Source organism: Pleurodeles waltl, chromosome 7, assembly GCF_031143425.1.
Source record: "Pleurodeles waltl isolate 20211129_DDA chromosome 7, aPleWal1.hap1.20221129, whole genome shotgun sequence".
Lineage (NCBI taxonomy): Eukaryota > Metazoa > Chordata > Amphibia > Caudata > Salamandridae > Pleurodeles > Pleurodeles waltl.
The window spans coordinates 1,057,942,245-1,057,965,624 of NC_090446.1; the positions used below are offsets into that span (position 1 = coordinate 1,057,942,245).

Genomic DNA, 23,380 nt, shown 5'->3' on the forward strand with positions numbered 1-23,380 from the left:
CCCGTGAAACAAACTAGGAAACTCTGCATCACTCTAGACAGTAAATTGACCATGAGATCACAGATCAAATGCAGTCTAGCCACTCTATACAAGTCCACTGATTGATTAATGATGGTTCATACAATGGTCTCCAGTTGCCAAATAGGTTGCCAACTTTGCCAAGTTAGATGGTACCTATAGGGCCTACTGTTTGAGAAATGAAGTTGTTGTCTGCATAATTGTTGGAAATGAAGTGTAAAGTATGGGTTATTTTCAGCTATGGGTAAAGCGCTAAGCTCTGTAGTTGGCAGTATTGTACAGAGCTACTGTGCATGGTCAGGGAATAGGGTTACAACTTAAGTTCTTTCAAATAAAGAATGTAATTGGATCCTCTGCCCACCAGCAAGTGCAAGAGCAGGGCTTCATTGTCTGTATTCTCAAAAGGCGCTAACAGATCTAACAATATTATGGTCCTGACATCCCAGTCTTCAATTTCCCACCTAACATCATCAAAAAGGTCACAAGGACAGGGTCTATTCAAATTTGGAGCTAAAATGTGCTTTGCCCTCAGACAAAGACGTCATTATCATCAATTAAAGTTTGTAGCAATTCTTCTGTCACAATACTGCTTACGCTTAGAGCAGTCACATGGCTAATTCAACACTGATCAAATGTGCCTGTTTTTTAAGGATCATAGGATGGTTACTTCAGCAGTGTGGTAAAAGGTGTGATGTTAAGTTGCATTCCACCAATCACCTTGCTTTTTTTATGCCCCAAGTGTGACAGGAATCCCCAGACGTGGGTTACGTGCACACTGTGCCACTGCAACCAGGTTATATCTGGCTTATGAGCCTTATTTATGTTGAAACTGGTCCTGGGATGCTTTTCTTTCAGATCATTGAGGACCTGGTCTGGCAGTTCGGGTTTGAATGTCCCACTGAAGTAGGGTCAAGACTAATTTCGATAGGGTTGGGTCCAAACTGAGGTGGTATGGTGTGCAAATACGATGGACGGGGGATGCGTCCCAGATAGTTACCAGTGGCTGAGATTACTTCAAGCATTCCAACCATCACTTTTATGTATACTTCAGTTTGAGGCCCTTACAAACGAGGGCATCCACCTTTGGATAGTGCGGGTGCACATTTAGCTCTCCCATGATCCATGTTACAGAAGAGGCTGAACAAGCATCTGCACCCCCCTCTGTTACACTAACGAACTACAGGCGAACAAAAAGCTGATTATGATGACTGACTACGCCACAAAGCAGCTGAAAAGCTGCAACAGACATATGGACTAATCAGAGGGTGTTTTTTTTATTTTTTTTAACAGATCTGTGATGAAGTATGACATTAAAAAAAACAGATGCATTAAACAAACACACTTGAAGTCGAGTCAATGAACACAGTACAGTTATTTATTGAAATACTTGAAAAGATCGGTGATGAAAAATATATGTTTATCATGAGAATTTAAATTCATTATATTTATTTTTATCATTAAAAAAGTGCTACCTATAATCTCAACTATCTAGACGTATAACATATTGCATCTTGTGACACATGAAACGTGTGTGATCATGAAATAATGCACTGTATCCTAAATTTGTCACTTACTGATATTCAAAGGGGAGGAATAAAGAGGTGAGAAATAAAACAGTGACCTTTCTGAAATATAAACATTTATAAACTAATTTCTACTTGACAAACTTTGTTATAAAATACAAAACGCAATAAAATCAAAACAACAGAGAATGACAATCTAATTTCCTTTCCTTTTATAGGCGAACAATCTTAGGGCTTTGGATGCAATTAAACACAAGAGGTATAATTTATATATGTTTATTAAATCATCATGGTCACTTTTTCACCGTTGATATTCTGTGAAAAATAAATCAGAGGCTAAACTAAATGTAATGCTGCTGGTAAATAACAGAATGACAGTAAGTCCACTGACATATTCCCTGAAAGCGTCCCAAATAAATTAAATGGTTGCATTTGAACATGTGTACCTGAAAATCACTAGCAAATATATCCGGAAAATTACAGCATAGCTTCCAACATTTATGAAGAAAATGGTCTTTCTTTTTCGGAGGGAATTTTCAATTTCTTGTATATATACATTATTTACAATAAAGTCTCCTTTGGCCTCAGTAGACCGGCCGTTGTAGGTGGCGACCTTCTAAACACCTGGTCCAATACTGTCAAAATAAGCTACTGTTTAAAACCCTTTGCAATGAGAATTACAAATAACAACGAAGTCTGCATATATAAATACATGAACATCTGCAGCACGCATTAAAGCATTTCAAACGCACGTAAACGTTTTTTGTTCATTTTGGTGAGACAATGTGATTTTAAATCATCGTTGCTTTAACAAGGCTTTGTACATGGCAAAGCCCAACACTGCAAAGACGGTAGCACCAAAACTTGCTCGAAGCCAAAATGTAGAACTTTTCAGATCTGTTTGAGTCACGTGCCTAAAATAAAAAATAAAAATTAGTTTATCGTCATAATGTTTTATTCTTTCCAAAACATAACAAAACCATTAGAACAGTATTACACTTGCTAAACGTGTCATATTAGCCACACTTATCCCATTTCTGAGGATCAGTCAGGTCATAGGCAATTTCACCCCAATTGCTCTCACAAACTGATGACATGAGAATGTGTTAGACCTGTAGCTCTTGCCGTGGTTTCCCCCGTCTTTTTGGCTTCTGATGTCCTGATTTTTTGATCCAGTGCTGAATTTCGTTTTTGCTGGCTTTAGGACTCAGGGCACTTTTCCACCAATGCTAAAGTGCAAGTGCTCTCTGTCTACAATGTATGGGTGTTTGGTTTACCCATGATTGGCATGTTTGATTTACTTGTAAGTCCTTAGTATACTGCACCACATGTGCCCAGAGCCTGTATATCAAATGCTACTAGTGGGCCTGCAGCACTGACTGTGCTACCTATGAGTAGCAGTGCAAACATATCTCAGACCTGCCACTGCAGTGTATGTGTGTGCAGTTTTAACTGCCAGTTCAACCTGGCAAGTGCACCCACTTGCCAGGCCCAAACCTTCCCTTTCACTATATGTAAGTCATCCCTAAGGTAGGCCCAAGGCAGCCCCCCAGGCAGGGTGCAGTGTATTTAAAATGTAGGACATGTACTGGTGCATTTTACATATCCTGATAGTGAAATGCTGCTAAATTTGTTTTTCCACTATTGTAAGGCCTATCTCTGACTTACGTTAACATGGGGATTCCCTAGAAATATCTTTGAAGTGTAAGTTCCCCTTGGGAGCAGCTAGAGATGTGTAGTTTGGGGTCTCTGAATTCACAATTTAAGAATACATCTTTTGGTGAAGTTGTTTTTTAAATTGTTAGTTTGAAAAGGCCACTTTTAGAAAGTGGGCATTTTCCGGCATAACCATTCTGTGCTTCTGCCTGGCTGTGGAATACACATTTGTGTCAGGAAGACAGTTGGGCTGTTTGTGAATTCACTCTAGCCAGTCACACAAAGGGAGCCGAGGTGTGCCCTGCATATCCTGATTGGTCTTCCTGGGCTAGAGTGGTGGGAGGAGCTGACACTTGCACCTGAATAGGGTTGTGCCCGTCCTTACACAAAGCACTCTCTAACACCCAGAAGTGTGTCTGGGGCCAGTGCAGGAAAGGCACGGGCTTGTGCACTACAAAGTTTTTCCTTTGAATTTTGCCCACTTCAAAAGTCAGAAATTGGTTTAAGTACTAGACCTCTAAGACCACAACTTTAGAACACTTCTGGACTGAGGACATTCTGCCAGGAACAACAGCTAGATGCTGTAGGAGGGACCGCCACTCTGCCTGTTGCTTTGCTGTGCTGGCCTACTCCTTCTGTCCTGGGAGTGAAAGGACTGGACTTTGCTTTCTACATCCTGCTTCCAAAGGTTCTCTAAGGGATTGGACTGAGCTTGCCTCCTATTAGAGGTATGAGGGGCATCAAAGACAATCTGCCAGCATCTAGGCTCTCTTGCGGAGAGTCCTGACTCACCAGGTGTGCCAAATCCAGTTCCTGGGCCCTTGGGAGTGAGTTCTGGTGTAACCAAGAAGAAACGCCACTGACGCCACATCAATTCCCTTGCAACCATAAAGAACTGACGCCTCACCTTCCCTGCCTAGCACTAAGGAACCAAAGCTGTACCTGCCCAGTAGCAGTAAGGAACCAATGCTGCACCGGCTCCAGTGATGCCTCACCTTCCCGACTCCATGCAATGTCTTTGTTTCCTCGTTTTCCAAGGTACTGTACCTGGGGCTGTGTGACTATGTGACTGGCCCGCACTCCCTCACGAGTGGAGTCGGCCTGTTGGGAATGTCTCCATCAAGATGTCATAACAGCCCCAGTTGGAGCTACTGTGTTTTCAAGTGCTTTACTGAGATTTAATCTTTAAAAGTTGTGTCTTGGCTTGAAGATGTTGGATTTTTGTTGTTTGGTCTTATTTTACTCAGATGAATATTTTTCCAAACTTGTATAGAGTACTTTTGTGGTGTTTTCACTGTATTACTCTGTGTGTGTGTGTGTGCATGTGTGTGTACAAATACTTTACACATTGCTTCTGAGATAAGCCTGACTGCTTGCGCCACGCTATGAAGTGGGTGAGCAAGGGTTATCTTAGCTGTTCGACTCCCTTAACCTTATTAGAGTGAGGGTCCCTCCTTGGACAGGGTGCAAACCACTGACAACTAGAGACCCCATTTCTAACAGAATGCAACAAACAAATTGTTAGAAACTTTAGGAATTACTAAATGTATTATATTTTTCTACAAACTCTACCTACTCATAAGTAGGTAAAAACATGTGGGCCACATTAAATGAAGTAAATACTACACTGAAACAATTATTACTTTCTTTATGTGTCTTTATTACCCTGCAATGCCATAAAGTGCAGTTATGCATTGAGCATAAGCAGGTCTCTTTAATCCGATGACCCGTTTTCATATCACACTGGAAAAAGCAACTTGTTGGGCCAGCACCCCACTGGGTCAGAATAAGCTAGAGAGGTTTGAGTGTCCTGTGAGTACCCCTATAGTGCAAATCTAGTACATACAATCCTGAACAAGTGTTCCACTACTACTGAAGGCAGGCATCTGTACTTATAGTGTCAAGCCAGAGGAGGAAAATGGCATTGTGAATCATAAGATATCCTATCATTGAGACAACTGACATAACTAAAGGGTAATTAGCTCTTCTTTTGTGGTTCGGAGATGTGCAGGAGCAAACAAACGAAACAGTGGGGTCACAGAACCAAGGTTCAGCTTTCAAACTCCAAACCATAGTACTGTATGTAAGAAGTATAGGGAGAACTATACATAGCTGTTTTACATATTGCCGAACAAAGAGTCTTTTGAGAGGTGGGCTATGTCTCATTTTTGTAGCACAGAATGTGCAATTTACAAGGCCTCTTGTGACACTTACCATCTTGACCCTGTCAAGTATGCAAACATATCTACAAGCAAAGGCTTCTCCTCAATCATATGATAATTAGTGATTCAAGAAATGGTTTCCCTTCAATGAAGATCTTAGAACCTAAAGTGCACGTAGAAGAACCACCAATTGTAATGAAGTTCCAAGGAGACATAATCACTCAAGTCACGTGGCCCTCATAGAAACTAGAAGTTCTCTCCGCATTAAAGTTGTGCATGATTATTTTAGTGAAGCTTCAACGAGGCTGATTGGAATAGAGGCTTTTGAAGGCTGTATCCTGACTATTGATAATAAGGAGAAAAATTATGCTTTTAAGGCATAATGTACTGCCTTCAGCACCTGTGAAGAAAATACCTTTTATCGTGTGGATTCGAGGACATCTGCACCTCAATTTGAAGTCCTACGGTAAAGTAAAGAAGTCCTAAGCATGCAATTGGGACCACGACAGGGAATGATGCTGCTATTAAGCACTGTGTACGAAAGATCAACACTGGCCTCTTGGAGAGAATGGAATCTGCAGTCACAATAAAGAGAGTAGGGGAAAGGCATTGCTGCCAAACAAGCAGATCTCGTAACTTTACAGAATACTCAAATGGTTTTTCATAAAGTGAAAGAAAAACTCACGATATCGAAAATTGCAAAAGACAGATGAGAAATGATTTACTATAAAGCTCTTGCACTACCGAACTTGGTGAAATATGGCACAAAATGAGAAAAGATAACAAGAGTACTACATTTGCCAAACAAGTACTAGAGCACAGAAAATTGGTACCACATAAGAGAAAGCAGGTGTCATGCAGGTTGAGGGCAAAATGGAAAAAGAAAAGTTGATGCATAGTAAACTAGAACAGTATCGATATATTCGGAGGAGGGCAAGGGACTCATGGTTAAGCTTCTTGAGCACCCCCTTTCCAAGCCTCTTGCGAGGATGGGGAGAGCACACAAGATCAGAGAACTGAAGCGGATATCTAATTCCTGGTGAAGTGGTAAGAATCCTTGTATAACTGGATCCGCATTCACACTACTAAGTCAGATTAAAATTCAGTCTAACATAACAAGTATGATGGTAGCTGCCTATTGAAATAACCATGTGCACCGAGCTCACCTTAAAGTTTATATTCCCAGAAGCAAACCTATTTGGCCTCTTACTAAGCGAGAGGTGAGCCATAATAAGGAGAGCTTTGTACGATTGGGGCACGTGTTGACTGAACTGAACGTGTTCACTTAAAAACACATCTGCTCAGGGCCTAGCAATCCAGGGGCAGTACTGCAACCATCTATTCACTTTAGCAGTCCCCAAAGAATGGTTCTAGGTCATGTCTACTGAGCAGTTGAATAAAACCTACAGAATCTGGGTACATTCTGGAAAACGTAGGGTGATGTTGGAGAAGGACTAAGAAATGAACATACCTTGTAACCTCACTGTGAGCTCCAAAGTTGAAAAAAATAGCTCCCAGTTTTAGTGGTGACAGATTTTAATAAATCGAGAATTACTACAGTATTTATAAGAGCACCGGAGTTGATAGTACAATACATGATGACTGATAAGGATAGGAACAATACCATTTAAGTAGACTGGTGGTTTGCTAACTAACATTTTCGTACAATGCTCTGTTTGGATGCTGTTCTTAGTCAACTGTGGATCGGACGACTGCTGCAGTTTGATCTTGGAGTTTAGTTTATTATTTCCAGGTTTATTACATACATCTTTTTCCATGTATGATCTATTTAGAAAACAGACTTGTCATTAGCAAGTGACTAATACTGTTCCAAGAGCAATAACAATTATGAAAGTGCCTGGTCTACAGGTATAAACAATGCAGAAAAGCAATTCAAGCACAAGACATTGAAAACACAACGATTAACAGCAAGTAGAGACGAACAATTGCTCATACCAGGACACGAAAGACAGTGCAATGGATATGAGTTGGAGGAACAAAGAAGCTACAGCGTGCCAAGCTTTCAAAGCACCTTGTGGGCATGCCCAGTTAAATGCCACCAAAACATACTCAAGTAAGACAGCTCACTATGTGATCAAAGTTACTCTAATGTCATTGCTCTATTTTTTTTTTTTTTGGTGCAGGACAACAGTTTACAAGCAGAATGCTTTTTTGTGCCCACACAACGGTTTGTAGGTTATCTGCACAGAGAAACAAACATGATACTCTCTCTACATGCAGTGTGTTACTACAAAATCTACAAAAGAGACAGTATCAGTGCTCACAAGACTCGGAGTGTCATCAGTACTGCTCTACGCGGCACACAATCTGCTATAACCAATTTATATTCCTATATAATTTGATTAGCAGGAAGGCTTGCTGCATAATCTAGGTGTTCACTTCCGTAGGGAAGCATTCAATGTCTCGGTTATGGTGCAAAACGACCTTGCTGCTGAACTAACAAAATAATTGACTTTACACCCATGTTTACAAATAATTGAAAACAAAATATTAAATAAACAGCTTAAAGTGCTAAAGATACCTTTTTGAATACAAAACCACAAAACATCTTTTTGAAAATGGCACCACTCTAATCATTGCCCAAGGTGTTTTTATTTTCACATGGTCAACAATCGTGACTGTATGTAATTTTGAAGACGGTTACCTGTAGTTTAGCACACGTGGCTCAAGAGAGGACTCCATGAAGACAGAATCTTCCATGAGGTGGACGGCGTGTACGTGTTGAGTAATACTGCTCTCCTCGTCTGCCAAGAGCATGGCGCCCAGTTCGTCCACACCAGGCCTTAACCTTTCGTACACATGCACAGTATGCCGGTCATATGATGGCTCAAAATAGCAGGCGATTAAACTCTGCCAGTTACACCCCCACGTTCAAATCCTGGCCTTATCCTTTTAACAAGACATGTTTCACACACAGCGTGTACGATCAGTGGACATTTTGAAGTGTTCATTAATTTGGAATTTGATCAATAATTGCTAACGTTGACTGTATATGTATGTGTTCACGTACTTCCTTGCGTTGTTAAAGACCGCAGATCATTAAAGAAGCAGTGCACTAACCCCACTAAGATCAAGTTGAGCATGAACGCAACACAAACTCAAGAATTCCCGTTTAGACACACTATCTCAGTGAGGCGCCACGTCCACCAAAAGCCAATAAGGAGCTGCAGAGCTATTCACCCACGCTGGAGCAGCCTTTCAGCTAACTCGACCTATTTTGCGAGCGAATGCATTCTCTGGGTTACAATCATGGAAACTGCACGCATCCACGGCCTCGGGCACCTTGTCCCAGAAAATTAAAAGTAAATTCGTTTTATGCACAAATGACCTAATTAACCTTAATGCACTGCCCAGGGATTATAAAAATATATTTATGTTTAGAAGAAAACATTAAAAAACTAATCTGAAGCCACCAAGTCCACAAATATTTTCTTTTGACATCTGACTGGACTCAAGATAAAGCAGCATAAAGCAGTTTAACATCACTCAATCGCTGCCAAAACTGTTTTAACACTGTATAGGGGGTATAAAAAGGAACATTTCTGAAAGCAATCTGTCTGGCTTTGTAAGAGGGAATGCACAGGCAGACACGATAGGAAAACTGAGAACATACACAGAGCCACAGATGCCAATATTTCAGGCAGGCTGGAAACACAAACAAGCACTAATGCTCACCCAGGCAAATATACGGCCAAATATGTAATGCCAGATTACTGTTAATTTTGGAATGTGGACTTTAAAAAATATATTTAAGGAACTAACATAAATTAAAGTATCGGCATTTCCTGCCAATCCCAGTTCCAAGGTAGTGGGCATAATCTCTTGGGTCTGAGCACATTAGATTCCCTGCCAACAGTGCTGCTCGGGCCTCCAGATGGAAGTGGAAGAATAAAAGTGGATTGCACTTCACCTACTGTCTTACTGCTTTCAAATGTGTCCAGTATTCGATGCCAAAAAACACTCAAGTCAAAAAAGACATGTAAATAGTCTGCTTTACGGACATGTTGCAATATAACAAATCACAAACACTCAGTAAAACCACATTTCCAAAATTGCAAGCTCAACAGATTGCAAGTTAACCAAGGATAAGTGAACTCTAGTACTTTTTGATGGCACTTGCATGAAGGGAACAGGCACTGGCAAAACCACAAGATCTGGAGCTGGCTGCCAGCCTTTCTGCTTTTGTAAAAGTTTATTGTTCAGGAGCTGCTGGGACCTCGTGAATCTTATAAAATGGCGAAATGTTAAAATATGTTTGGGATGTCAAAAAGCACATACTGCCCTCAAGGCACTAAAGGGAACTATTAAGAGTGTGCTCCTTGTGAAAGAGCAGAATGTCGTCCCTCACAGTGAAGTTAGACAAGTTGACTGACCGATTGTCCCGTGCCCACAACTAAATGTATTTTATATGGACTGCTGCCTCATAATCTGAAAAGATTATGTTTTCCTAAAACAGCAACCTGCTGCACCACACAAAACGTTTGAAGAAATCTAGTTTTGTAGCGTGATAAATAGAAAAACAAACAAAAGCAGTGACCTTCCGAAGTGGACTAATGAACGGGTCATATACCTCAGCATGATGGCAAAAGTCAACACAGAATGAATGCAAGTGTTCAGCCAATTGCTGAAGAGAGCCTATTGTAATGCCCCTCTCTAAACCTTTCATTAGATTTGTGACACAGCTAAAACCGTCACTTGCAAAACTAAAGCGACATGAGGGTTACATGGCAAGAGACTCGATTTCACATTGACACCGTGTAACCGCTTTGAAAGTATAACTGTATGGCTATGCAAACACCCTCTTTATGTCTACAAAGCGTTTAACAGAACATTTGTACTTAGCTCTGTTGTGGAGGAAATGGCCGATTCTTAAAATGTCTCTTTAAAACCAAATTACTTTATTGCATCTTCTAGCATTTTGATTATTTTAAGCAATGGCAATAGTCTATGTGCACAACTTACACTTCACCAAAATATGCAAATTACATATTATAATGTTTTGAGAAGATACACTGCAAAACACTTTCAAAATCACGGGAGCATATACTAAGTGACTGCAGACGTTAACATCTCCACTTTCTGAAGATCATGGTGAGGAGTTTAGATAAGGAGTGGACTACAGCTGTACCTTAGGTATGTTCAAAACTTGAGTTAAATTTGATGTAGCTTCACGGGTGTAAAGCCACTTGATTGGTCAATAAATCAGTAATTTAACGTAGGGACTAGAAATTGATTTTTTTTTTTTAAATATGGTTTAAAAGACTCTACCAGTTTAGATAACTGACATTAAAGTTAAAAAAAAAAACAGATTAATGAAATGCTCTCTAAATAAGTAATAAAACATCTTTTGTTTCTGATGATGTAGATACAAATCTGAAGCTTCAACAAATACACAACAGGATGTGTGAAAGGTTTCAAATCTTTTTATAGATCAACAAAACCTCCTAAACAGAAGGAATGTGTACACACCAAAGAAAGGCAAGGCAAAATAACTGAAGGGATAAGAGGAGGATTTTGTGGTCAAATCACCAGATCAGCAAGGAAAACACAAACCGTTCCGACAATGGAGAAGTTAGTTGCCACTCTGCCTAAACAAGAGGTCAAACTGTCAATCAGTTGTTGCTTATACCACAAAAATTGGGATTTAATTTCTCTTTATATTGATCTTTTCGATTTAATGTACATGTAAATGGAGACTGCTTATGCATTTTCTTAAAAAATGGATGTCTTCTCTTGTTCATCTCACCTCTAGCCTTGAGTATGAAGCCTTTGAAGTAACCCGCACCAACAACGTGATGGGAAACAGTGGCTGGAGGCGAGACAGCAGCCACTGTTACCGTCGTGCTGATTTGGACGTGTCTTCCTGCCAGTCAAGGCTGGCAGACTGAAGGAGATGTGGGGTGAAAACCCACCTTCTTTCCCTTTTTTTATTTTTCCCAACAGGTACAGGACTGGAGGACCCCTGGCAATGCTGCTGAGACTTCACCCCGAAGGACACGACCCCATTGTCGCCAGACACGAAGGTGGCAATACATAGGAATTGTACACAAAGAGGTGACACTGTACCGGTGACCGCAACACGACTGTCAACATACATTTAAGTATGTTGTTTGTTTTCCTTGGGTTTGGAATATGTGTAGACATAGATAGTTGCATACATTGTATACAGCACACCTATATCTACAAACTTATCCAAGGGGACCCTCCCCCTCAGTCACCAACCCGTCCCATTACACCGCCAGTACAGCTGGAACATCTAAATCAGGTTGGCAGAATACCCCCAGCCTGATGGTGACGGAGTACAATCGGCCAGCAGTGAGAAACCGCTGCCTTAGTGGTTTGTTTCCCAACCGCTGACATCTAAATATGGCGAGTGGTACTCCATCAACTTGACGGAGTACCTGGAACCACCGAGGTGGTGCGATGGTGGTTGGACCGCCAAGATATAAATCAGGCCCTTAAGATTTGTTTTTCTTACAAAGTGATCATGATGAACACATTCTTATTGTGAAAGTCTAACCTTGAAGTGTTGGCCCACTTTGCATGTTCTTAGTGCCATTAACTTTTCTGAGAAATTGGTCATATATAATTTTGAAAAAAGTGAGTAAGAAAGCTCTTAGACTCTTTATTCAATTTTAGTAAAAGTTACTCGGCTTTGATTCATGATATAACAAATGAGCTTGAACTTATTTTTAAAATGAAATATTGCTTGAATGTTATAAGACTTATGTAAAATTGATCTACCGAATAACAAGTAATCAAGGTGTAATTTCAAATCTGCAACACAAATGGTAGACCAATAGTATGTGGCATTGTTAATACAAATACAATTCTGTGAGCTAGTTCTTCTTAATGTATACTAAATATTTAATGACATTCCTTGGGATCAGCTTTTGTGTTTGGGACCTTCACTGTATACTATGATCAGGCTTACTTACAGTGAAGAGCTTTACAATTCTTGTATTTACAAAGGACTTAAAGGTATGACTGAATTCATTTAGATCCAGTAGTCTAAGATTATAGTTAATCTTCAATGGCAATGTTTGTTTAAAGACTATTTGTAGGGCAATGGGCTACAAAACTGCAGGCCACATGCAATCCTTTACAAAGTGTCTCTGGAAAGAGCATGCCTGATTGGCAACTGTATCTCTTTATATGGAACACCTTTTACTATGAATCCATTGGAGAGATTATGTATCTATAATCTAAAATGGAACTGAGGCTTTGTTTGAAGAACATTACATTTACATTTTAACTAATACTATATTCAACTAAATGCTAGTAACAACCAACCTGATCAGGAGGTCGAACCTGGAGATTGTAGTTGGAATAAAAATCAGGTTTTTACATCTCAATGCAAACAAACCATCTTCAACATATATATATATTTTTTTAAGTCTTGCCAACACTAAAAAAAAATTGAGAGCTTGGAAATACTGCAGGCACCTGCAAACATTCTGCACAAAAATGTATTGCTAAACATGTTAAAGAAAGTAGAGACAACTGGTAGAAAAAACTACTATTAGCGAAACAAAATAACTAAAGACATTACATCACTAATATATTTTCTGTTTCTTGCACGTATTGCATCTGCATACCATAATTCTTAAAGGTTGCTAGGGCTTGGCAGCAGCCACCCAGATGTCTAATAAGTAAGCCCACGTCAAATGTAACAATAACAGCCACTTTAGGTTTATGGATAAACAACACTTCAGATGTACAGATCCTGGGGCTGAAAAGTGTCCTCCCTGCAGAGTGCTGCTTGCTAAAAAATCCAGACTGGCTAGAAGATGACATTAAGGCAAGTTGTTAGCAATGCTGTCACCCATCAGGATCACCTTTAAAAGACAGACAGACTTGCAGCTAGCCATGTCAGTACTATGACTGTAAGGCTGGCAGGACTGAGGAATTTGTATGCTTCTGAGAGGTTTGTAGGATGAGAGAGCTGCACTTACAAAGCTGGTTCTGAATTAGTCACCTTTCAGACCAACAACTAAAAAATTAGCTCTACTAGAAGGTCCCATGTCAAAATCGCCTCTGATAGGCCAACAGAGCAAGAATTTAGGACACTGCCACTGAGTATGTAAAATGATAATGGTAATTCAAGTCTCAAGCACCCTTCTACATATGGCGTACTACAGAGTAACACTACTGCAACGCAGTAAGAAAAAAAGAGATATGCAATAACTATGAGAAATTGAAAACACACACCTAAAATAAAAAAATTTGCACCTGTTTATGGAAACAAAGCCCAGCACAGACCTTGTGATGCTAGTTGTTAAGTTACTCAACTGGAGATCTTAGTGGTTAACCTTTTTATTTTTCAAGTCCCACCACACCAGCTTACTTTTTAAGAAGTTGCTAGATTTAATAGTTTAATTATGTGGGAGTTTTGTGGTAAGCGAGGCACAAATGGCTACCAAATAGTTCATGCAGCTGTGAACACTGACCTTTACAGTTATTTTGATCACCATTAGCAATAAAAATAGCTGTCCAGGTATGAAAGATGATCTTTCTAGTTCTCTCAGGGTACTTATGTGGAGAATACTTGGACATATCAGAGCAAATAATAATGATATGATGACATACACTACAGCAGAACACTGTCCAGGTGAAAATAGAATTGCACTAATCTGAGATTTTCTTTTGCCGTGGACAGGGCACAAAAGTAAAGATAAAGTGGGAACCGAGAACATCATTTATGAAGGATGGAATTTAAAAAGGTTCAAAAACTCAGATCATATGTGTGCGATAGTATAAATACAAATACTGAATGTTTATATTGCTGGCATAAATTCAACATCAAGCCACCTTCGTGGATGCAGACCACCACCAATGTAGGAGTCTTACTGGGTGTTCTTTGTGGTCAGTTAAGTGATAAACATTTACTGTTGGATGCTCCAGAACCTAGAAGGTGGGGAAAAGTAATTCCTGTAAGTCCATGCTAAGGCTTGTGTTGTGGATCCTGTACTTTGGCAAGCTTATTCCGACTGCAAGCTACTGATAGCACAGAAGAGGCATCACAGTAAAAGGTTTGTAAGCATACGCCTAAGTACCACTGCAAGGTTGGAATAACTGGGATGGGGTAAGTGTTGGTTACTCATTAGCTGGTCCCAGTGTTCCACTTAATGTAGTTACAGAAAACAGACAAGGAGCATTGGGTTCACTCCTATGTGGGATAAATCTATGAAACCAATGGGTTGAAACAGTTCAATTTCTCAGGAGGTGATCCACCATCTAGCTGATGTCCGCTACCCTTTATGGTTATGGAAGACAGTATGTCTTCGCCAAGTGAGAGCCACAAACCCCCATGTGAACTGAATCTTCTGGTATGGCATCAATGATGATGATCTGGGGTAATTCACTGAGAACCAAAAGTTGTACAGAGAACTGAGGGACGAGGGAAGAACCGAATATGCTTACTCTCTCGTCACTGCTCTGCAGAGGCCTGTAACTAGGTAAGTGTAGTAGTGGACCATGTTCAACTGCAAAGAAATCACCACTAGAGTCATGATCTATGCAAAGACCTAAGTATGGTCTTGAAGAACAAGTTACTTACTTTCGGTAACGCATTATCTGGTAGAGACATATTCTGGTTGTAGATTCCTTACCTTAGAATTTCCCCCAGGTGTCAGTCCCGATAAGGAGATTTTTCTAGAGCAGTACCCCTGTGCGCCGTTAGGTGGCATCGGTCAGCTCAGCATCCGTCGCTGGCATCGTGTGTGCAGAAATGATATTGTGGGACCTATACAGACGCCACTCCAGTGTGCCGACATAGTTTCTTTTCATGACTTTCCACATCAGAAGTGGGAGCTGTGAAGAACACTGACCACTGCCCTGAAAGGGAATTCCCTGCCCCCCAGAAACCAGTTCGCAGAGTGGGGAGGATGGGTGGGTCGGTATGAAATCTGCAACTAGAATATGTCTCTACCACATAATATGTTACCAAAGGTAAGTGACTTGTTAATCTGATAGAGACTTCTAGTTGAAGATTCCTTACCTTAGAATAGATACCAGCAATACCATCCCCAGAGGTGGGCCTGTGAACCAAGATCACACTAGGAAGTCCTGATGGACCGAACAGGAAAAATACCTTTCCCTTCGGACCTGACTGTCCAGGCAGTAGTGTTTGGTGAGCGTGTTCAATGATGCCCATGATGCTGCCTCACAGATGCCCAGGACTGGAACTCCGCATGCTATTGTAGTGGTTGCAGCTGTCGCTCTGGTAGAGGGAGCACGCAAACCCTCTGGGGGTTGCTTCTTAGCCAATGTGTAGCACATTTTAATGCAGAGAACAGCCCATCTGGGGATGGTCCCGCACAGCACTGCACAACCTTTCTTTGCACCCACTTAACCCACAAAGAGTTATTATCCACCCAGAACGCTTTGGTGTGATCAGGGTAGACCGCCAACGCACTTTTTGGGTCCAAGCGGTGAAGTCTCTCCTCTTCCTTAGAAGGATGTGGGTGTGTGTAAAAAGTAGGCAAGGTGATGGATTGGCCTACATGAAAAGGCAAGACCACTTTCTGTAAAAAGGCAGCCCTGGTACGAAGCACTACCTTGTCAGAAAAGATGGAAAGGAAGGGTGGCTTGATGAAAGGGCCTGCAACTCAATCACCCAGCGGGCAAAAGTGATGGCCATAAGGAAGGCTGTTTTTAAAGTCAGAAGCCTAAGCGGACAGGTATGAAATGGCTTGAATGGAGCACACATTACAAAAGTAAGAACCAGGTTCAAATCCCATTGGGGCAATTATGAACGATGAAAGAGGAAACATGGGTAATCGCAGGAAAGCAGAGATGGCAGCCAAAAAACCCTTGAGGGTGCCCAAAGCAGAGCCCTGCTGGGCTGAAGAAAGTACAAACAAGAGGACCTCAGATAGAGTGGCAGAGAGGGGGATCAACAGACTTGGTGAAGAGACGCCTGGGTGCCAAGACAAGGTTACAGACTTCAGTCGAAAGGTCAAAAACTGTCACCGCTCAATCTCCACGCAAGAAGGCAGAGTCCGGACAGGTTCAGTTGGAGAACCATCGCCTGCTTCTGAAACAGAAGATCCTCCTGAAGGGGCAGTCTGATCGAAGGATCGATGGCCATGCTCAATAGCTCAGGACACCAGTCTCTTCATGCCCAGTCCAGAGCCACAAGAATTACTTGGGCCCAGTCGTTCTTGATCTTCTTCAAAACTCAGGGCAGAAGTGGTATTGGCGGAAAGGAGGCCTGAGTTCCACTCGAGATGAAAAGCATCGCCGAGTGAGTACCACCTTGGAAACTCCAACGTGCAAAACAGCAGAGCGTTCTCTGCAGGGGAGAACAGATCTAAGGTTCTCCCCACTGCTGAAAGAGACCTTGCACCACCTCTGGATGGTGACGCCATTTGTGATCGACCACGCATTGACGGGTGAGTTTTTCCACCTGGTGTTCAGAGAGCCCGCCAGGTGTTGAACCACCTTGGAAATGCCCTGATGTTCCAACCATGTCCAGAGGCGCAGAGCCTCTTGACAAAGGGTCCACCCTGCCCTGCATGTTTCAGTACCACATGGCAGTGGTGTTGTCTGTGTTCACCTGCACCACTTTCCCTTTGAGAGAGGGAAGGAATGCTAGCCTGATTGCCCTGCGCTCCAAACGATTGATATGGAGCCCTGACTCCACCAGAGACCAGGCGTGTCTGATCTTCACCTCTCCCTTATGGCCGTCCCATCCGAGGAGTGACGCATCTGTCACTACTGTCACATCTGGTTAGGAAAAAGGAGAGGGAACTGCCTCTGACCCAATCACAGTTCAAGAGCCACCACTGCAGGTCTTGTGCAGCTCCCTCCGAGATCTGGACCATGACTGAGAGACTCCCCTGATGCTGCGCCCACTGGAACTTCAGGTTCCACTACAGAGCCGCATATCCGATCTGGTGAGCAGGATGAAGGAGGCCATGAACCCCAGCAGCCTCAGAGTCATGCTCACCTAAATCCAGGATAGAGGCTGAAACATCAGTATCATAGCCTGAATATGGTGGGCTTGCTGCTCGGGAGGACAGGCCCAAAACTACACTGTGTCCAGAACAACTCAGACGAAAGGGAGCGTCTGAGAAGGAATCAGGTGTGACTTTGGCACGTTCCTGGCGAATCCCAGCAAATGTAGGAGGTCTGCGGTAGACTGGAGGTGAGAGGCGACAACCTGGGTTGAGCCTGCCTTCAACAGCCAGTTGTCGTGGTAGGGGGGAGGACTGAAACCCCTGACCTGCAACTGCAGAAGAGCTGCAACCACTGCCATCATTTTGGTGAACACCCAAGAGGCAGTGGTAAGGCCAAAGTGGAGCAGGGCAAACTGAAAATGCTAGTGGCCATACCGTGAACCACAATTAATGGCTGTGGGCACACAGGATGGGAATATGAAAATATGTGTACTACAAGTCCAACAGTACCATCTGGTCTTTTGGGTTCAAGGTAGATAGGACCTGAGCCAGAGTTAGCATTTTGAACTTCTCCTTCTTGAGGATGAGACTGAGGGACCGGAGGTCTAGGATAGGGCAGGGGCCCTTGTCCTTTTTGGGCACCCGAAAGCAGCAGGAATAACAATCAACTTATTTCTGGCACAGGGAGCCTCACTACAGCTCCCTTGACCAAGAGAGCCATAACCTCTTCACAGAGAAGTGCCAGGTGATCCTCCATCAACAGATTGTAGGATGGTGGCATGGATGGAGGGGTAGTCATGAAGGGGAGGGAGTAGCCCCTTTGGACTATTTGCAAAACCCACACACCCATAAAGTATGGCTGTAACAGCCCAAAAAGCATGCGGTGTTCACGGACCGCAATGCCAGACCGGAGGAAGAAAGCATTTTCTTCCAAAGCTGACCCAGTCTCTTGGATTCACTATCCAGGGGTACGGAAGGGCGATGCACCTGGGAACGTGGAGGCTTGGATAAAAAAGCTCTTAGGGGTTGGGTGTTGCATAAGGAACACTGGGTCATTAGAAGCTGGTCGATGGTGGCGGGCGATTGTCCTGTTAGGAGCCCCTGTGATGGGTTCAGACCAACTCCCTGTAAGAGGCTTGCTCAGTTGATGGTGTACACGTATGATGTGGCACCCTATACTGAGTCCATGCAACCCTTAATGATAGCGTTTACGTGGCCAGATAGCAAGAGTTCTCTAGGGGTAGCAGTGGTGAGCAGCTAAAGCTTATCTAAAAGGAGTATAAAGCACTTGCAATACCACAATAGTCCATCAGTAACTATACACAAGAAAGAACCACACCAGGTGTTGCAAAATTAAAGGTTTCTTTATTACAACACTAAAGACTATACTAACATAGGTATATCTCCACTTGGAGATATATCCACAAAAAAAATACTCTTAGAAACAATCAGAAACAGTATAGGAATACATGGGGCTTATGGCGGGACCAAACCATAAACTAAGAAAGTGGTATAAGAATGGAGGTGCCCAACCAAAGTAAGTGTGTTAGGATCCCAGGGGATGGGGGAGTAAGAAAATACCAGCAGGAACACTAATCCCACAGGCACCTGGGTGCAGAGTTGTTATTGCACTGGGTGTCCCATAGGCTAATACAGGGCCGTTGTGGTTTGATTTTTACTGATTCAGGACCCTTCCCCAGTGGACGCCGAGGAAACCAGTGGGCACAAGAAGGTTTGAGAGTGCATCCACCCATGGATATCCAGAGGACCGAAGTACGTACACCAAAGAGCCCAGGGGTGAAGTGGCGTCTGCAACTCTTGTCAATGGAAGCCTCCGTTTTTCAGCTGCTGTCACGACCCGTGAACCAGGTTGGTGGTACCCAAAGGTGGATTCCAACACTGTCTAGCCCACTCAGAGATGTCCAGGCGATGCAGGTGGGCAATGCTAACCCTCTTGGAGGTTATGTTTTTGCAGGACTGTAAAGGAGAAATCCATTTGCGGAGCCCAGGGGGATGCAGGAGATCCTTGCAGTCACCCACAAGCTGTCCCACATCGGTCGCTGGAGTGCAGGAGGGTCAGTTATCAGCAGGGCCACCAACAAGCCATGGCAAATGCAAATAGTAGTTGCAAGGGAAGTTGTAGGTTTTCGACCCTTGGAAGAGAGTTAGCGCAGGCCTTCAGCAGGAAAAATTAGCCAGCCGGAGTCGATGGAGCCCCCAAAGTTGACCCAATAACAGCAGGCACAGGGAGTCGCAGGGAGGCCTCAACATCACAACAAAACAGGAGTCCCACGTCGCAGAAACTGCAGAGTGGAAGCTGATCTTGGAGTTGCAGAGTGCTGGAGGATGGGGCTTCTTGGAGCCAGAAGATCTCCTTGGAGGAAGAGCAAACAAGCCTTGGCAAGTGCAACAGTCGTGGTGCACAAGAGTTCCATTCCAGTGGCTGCAGCAGGGGCCCCACAGTCTCCCAAGTGGATCGGAAGACAAGTGGAACCCAAAGAGGACCACAGAACCATCACCTGTGTTGCACAGCCTTTCGATGTCTGTGGGACAGCAGGATCCACCAGCCGGCCGTCATTGTCTTGTGGTGCCTACAGATACTAGGAAGTGACTCCACTCTAAGGGAGATTCCTTCTTGCTTCTTGGATGCAAAGAGTTCTTGTGACCCTGGAAGATGCACAGCCATGATGTTACAGAAATCCTGCAGGAGCTGGAGAAACAATGTTGCAGTGGGAGCCCTCCAAACTGGGTACAGTCTTGTTTCAGTTCCAAAGCAGACCAGCAGCGGTTCTGGAGGCCAGGAGCAGAAGAGTCTTGCAGAGAGTTCCTGGTGTAGTCTTGTTCGACAAATATGAGGACCAAACCCTTGGGGGAGCCCTTAAGTAAACCTAAAAGAGAGTTGGTCACACTCTGCTGTGACCCACCTATCAGAGGGTGTCAGGAATGTCATCTACCTGGCCTAACCAGTCATATGCTCCCAGGGGCCTCTGCCACATTGTTTCCAAGATGGCGCAATCAACCGGCCACCTGGCAGAGCTCTGTGTACCTCCCTATGGGAGGAGCTGGACATGGGGGTGGTTACTTTCCTGTCGTGGTTGCACGCCAGAGTGGGAACCGTGGGTTCCTGCACTGGTGCAAAATTAATTATGAAAGGAGGACACCAAATGTGCCCTTCAAATCAGTCTGGTGGTGCTAATGGACCACCCCACGCCAGCCCGTAGACACCTATTTCAAAGGGAGAAGTGGTCACACCTCTCCCTTGCAGGAAATACTTTGTTCTGCCTTCCCCTGCCTGAGTTAGGCTCACCAGCAGGAGGGCAGAAAAGTGTCTGTGGTCGGCAACACCGTGGGCTGGCAGCCAGACCACGTAAGGCTGCACAGGCAGAACTAGGGAATCCTCTAAGGAACCCCCAGAGTACATGGGATAATGCAACTAGCATTGGAATCGGTGTACACAGTTGCTGGGCTGGGGAGAGCCTGCACAGTCTCCTAGTCTGCCAAGGAGCGACCTGGCTGGGTGCTCATAGCCAATCCTGCACTGCCTTGAGCAGTGTCAGGATTGGCCGCAGGGCAGGCTGGGAGCCTGTGCCTGCAGGCAGATGTGAAGAGCTGCTCGGGTCTCCAGGCGGCAGCCCAGGTAACTTTCTTTTAAAATTGTATTAATGTTCCTCCATGTGCGCCGCCCCGCCCCCTCTAACACCGTAAGCCGCGACTGCCTAGGTTTGGAAAAGCCATTATGTAGATGGACCACTCGTGTTGACCTGTGTTCATTATATTCCTTGAGATTGCTTCCCCGCACTTACAGAGCTCAGGGAATGGAGTCTGGAGTTTGTAGGGGTACCCTGCTCATGCAGGGGGACCCTGTCCCCTTTGTGACATGCACCCTGCCCTTGGGCTGAAGGGCCTACCAGAGGGGTGACTTGCAGTGTTTAAGTGCAGTGACCAGGGTATAAGGCTAGCCTACTATTTTAAGTGAAAGGTGCATGCACCATTTCACACAGGCTGTAATGGCAGGCCTGCAGACACAGTTTAAATGGGCTCCCATTGGTGGCACAATACATGTTGCAGCCGAGGGGAGTCCCCCGGTGTACCAATGCCCTGGGTACCTTAGTACCATATACTAGGGACTTACATGGGTGCACCAGTATGCCAATTGTGGGGTGAAAAAGATCACCAGCGACCAAATTTAGAGGAGAGAGCACAGGCACGGGGTCCCGATTAGCAGGATCCTAGTGCACTACAGTATAAATACACTGACACCAGCCAAAAAATGGGGAGGAACCATGTCAGAAAGATGCTACTTTCCGACAGTCCCCAGCAGGACATCAGTGAGAGCTTCATTAAAGACCAAAAGGGGTTCTGAAAAGGAAGCCCTGTGCTGAAGCACGTCAGTCAGGATATTAATCTTGACTGCCACTGAAGGCAGCTCGAGGCGCAGGACCTCGGCCACTCTTCTCACCACCATGGAGTAGGACGCTCCCTCCTCCCTAGCCACTGTAGGGGGGAAGCATGCCAGCATCAGAGGAAGTATCCAGACCACTGCTTCACCCAGGTCCGTATGCCAGTCCATAGGGTCGTCAAGCTGGTATTCTGAAGGGTCCAGCGACTCTTCCCAATCCTCACAGTACCCCAATTCATAAGAATGTTGGTCAGGATACCAAGTAGGGAGCATGGTCCCTGCAGAAGTCGGATTCGGAGTCACAAAACTCTGGTCCGGTTCTGTGTCGAAGTCGGCAATGAGGCTGGGGTTGACGCCGACTGCGGGCACAGACGCCGTCAGGAGCATCGATGTCTGAACCTTAGTTGGGGAAGGTCAAGATGGCAAAACTGCCACTGATTTGGATCCGGGAATGGATCTCTGGGTGCCTTCCGGGGCCGAAAACACTGGTGCAGTACCTAATGTGGCCCCTGCTGACCCCCAGGGCCCAAATGGCCTCATAGAAGTCAGGAAGTTGGGCAGGGGTGGCTCCAGCTCCCAGAAACTCTGGGAGGCACGGAGCCGACCCAGGCGCAGGCCTAGAGCAACAACGGTCCTTTTCCTGTGTCACGTCAACCGACCAACAGGGTTGAGTCAAAGAACGCTGGCTCTTCTTATGTTTACCCGATCGTCCCGAGGACTTTCAGTCGGACGATGAAGAGTGGGTGCCTTCCCCAGCTCTCAGATTCATGGCCCGGCACTCTGAGCTCGACTTTGAGTCGTGATTGCGCTCAGATCACCACAAACACACGAGATTCAGATCCGTCACGAACATCATCCTATGACAGGAGTCCCAGGGCTTGAACTCAGTCTTCCGTGACGACATCTCGACGTACCAGGAGTGTAAAAAAAAAAAAAAGCACCGACAAAAGTTGAAAAGTCCCGTCAAAAAGTGACTGTAATGGTAGCTCTTCTTTGGATCTGTGCAAGGCTGGCACGGAAAGAAAAGAACTGACGTCAGCAAACCAGGGTGGTACCTATATAGGTCCCGCGACGTCATTCCGGCACACACGACGCCAACGACGGATGCGGAGCTGACATCACCTAACCGCGCACAGAGGCACTGCTCGAGAAAAATCTCCGGTTCCAGACTGATGCCTGGAGGAAAATCTAGGGAAAAGAATCTGCAACTAGAAGTCTCCATCACATATCAAATAGCAGTAGCAGTGTTTGCTTCCAGGCAACGATAGCACAGAGTGTACAGGTGCGCACTGCATGACTGTTCCAAAGGCAGGATAAAGCACCTATGATTCAGCTGCTGTAAAATTCAGAGTGTCTTAGACTAATTCAAGCATTCCATCCATTACTTTGTTGTCTGGTGCAGTAGATACCCAAAGTGTGACTGGTCTGTTCAAATGCAGGTACATGCTCAATGTGCCATGGGATGCTAAGTGAAGTTTACTGATGAGGCCCAAGAAGATTAAAACCGGACTCAAGTTGCTCGTATCCCTGTCTGGCGAGGACTTTGTCAATTCAAGCTCGACTTTTCATGTATGAGAGGGCTAAGACTGATTTGCACATAAATAGTCTTTATCTACAGTCACAAGGATTAGTGGGTGAAAAAAAATGGACTGGAGTGCATACCCAAGTGACTGCCAGTGGTTAAGATTAATTTAAGTA

At 44.1% G+C, this 23,380-nt stretch overlaps 1 protein-coding gene across 4 annotated transcripts in view; it reads right to left on the reverse strand.

Moving 5' to 3' along the window:
* Nucleotides 1-1,371: 1,371 nt before the first annotated feature.
* The window catches only part of RHOT1 (ras homolog family member T1), a 394,200-nt gene continuing 372,191 nt past the window's right edge, over nucleotides 1,372-23,380 (reverse strand). For 3 of the 4 annotated variants that reach the window (XM_069199969.1, XM_069199971.1, XM_069199970.1), the window contains one exon: nucleotides 1,372-2,455. In XM_069199969.1, coding sequence (XP_069056070.1) covers nucleotides 2,338-2,455 — 118 coding nt within the window. In that variant the 3' untranslated portion in view covers nucleotides 1,372-2,337. Of the gene's footprint in view, nucleotides 2,456-8,024; nucleotides 8,169-23,380 lie in introns of all 4 variants that reach the window. The other variant, XM_069199972.1, reaches the window with a different exon arrangement.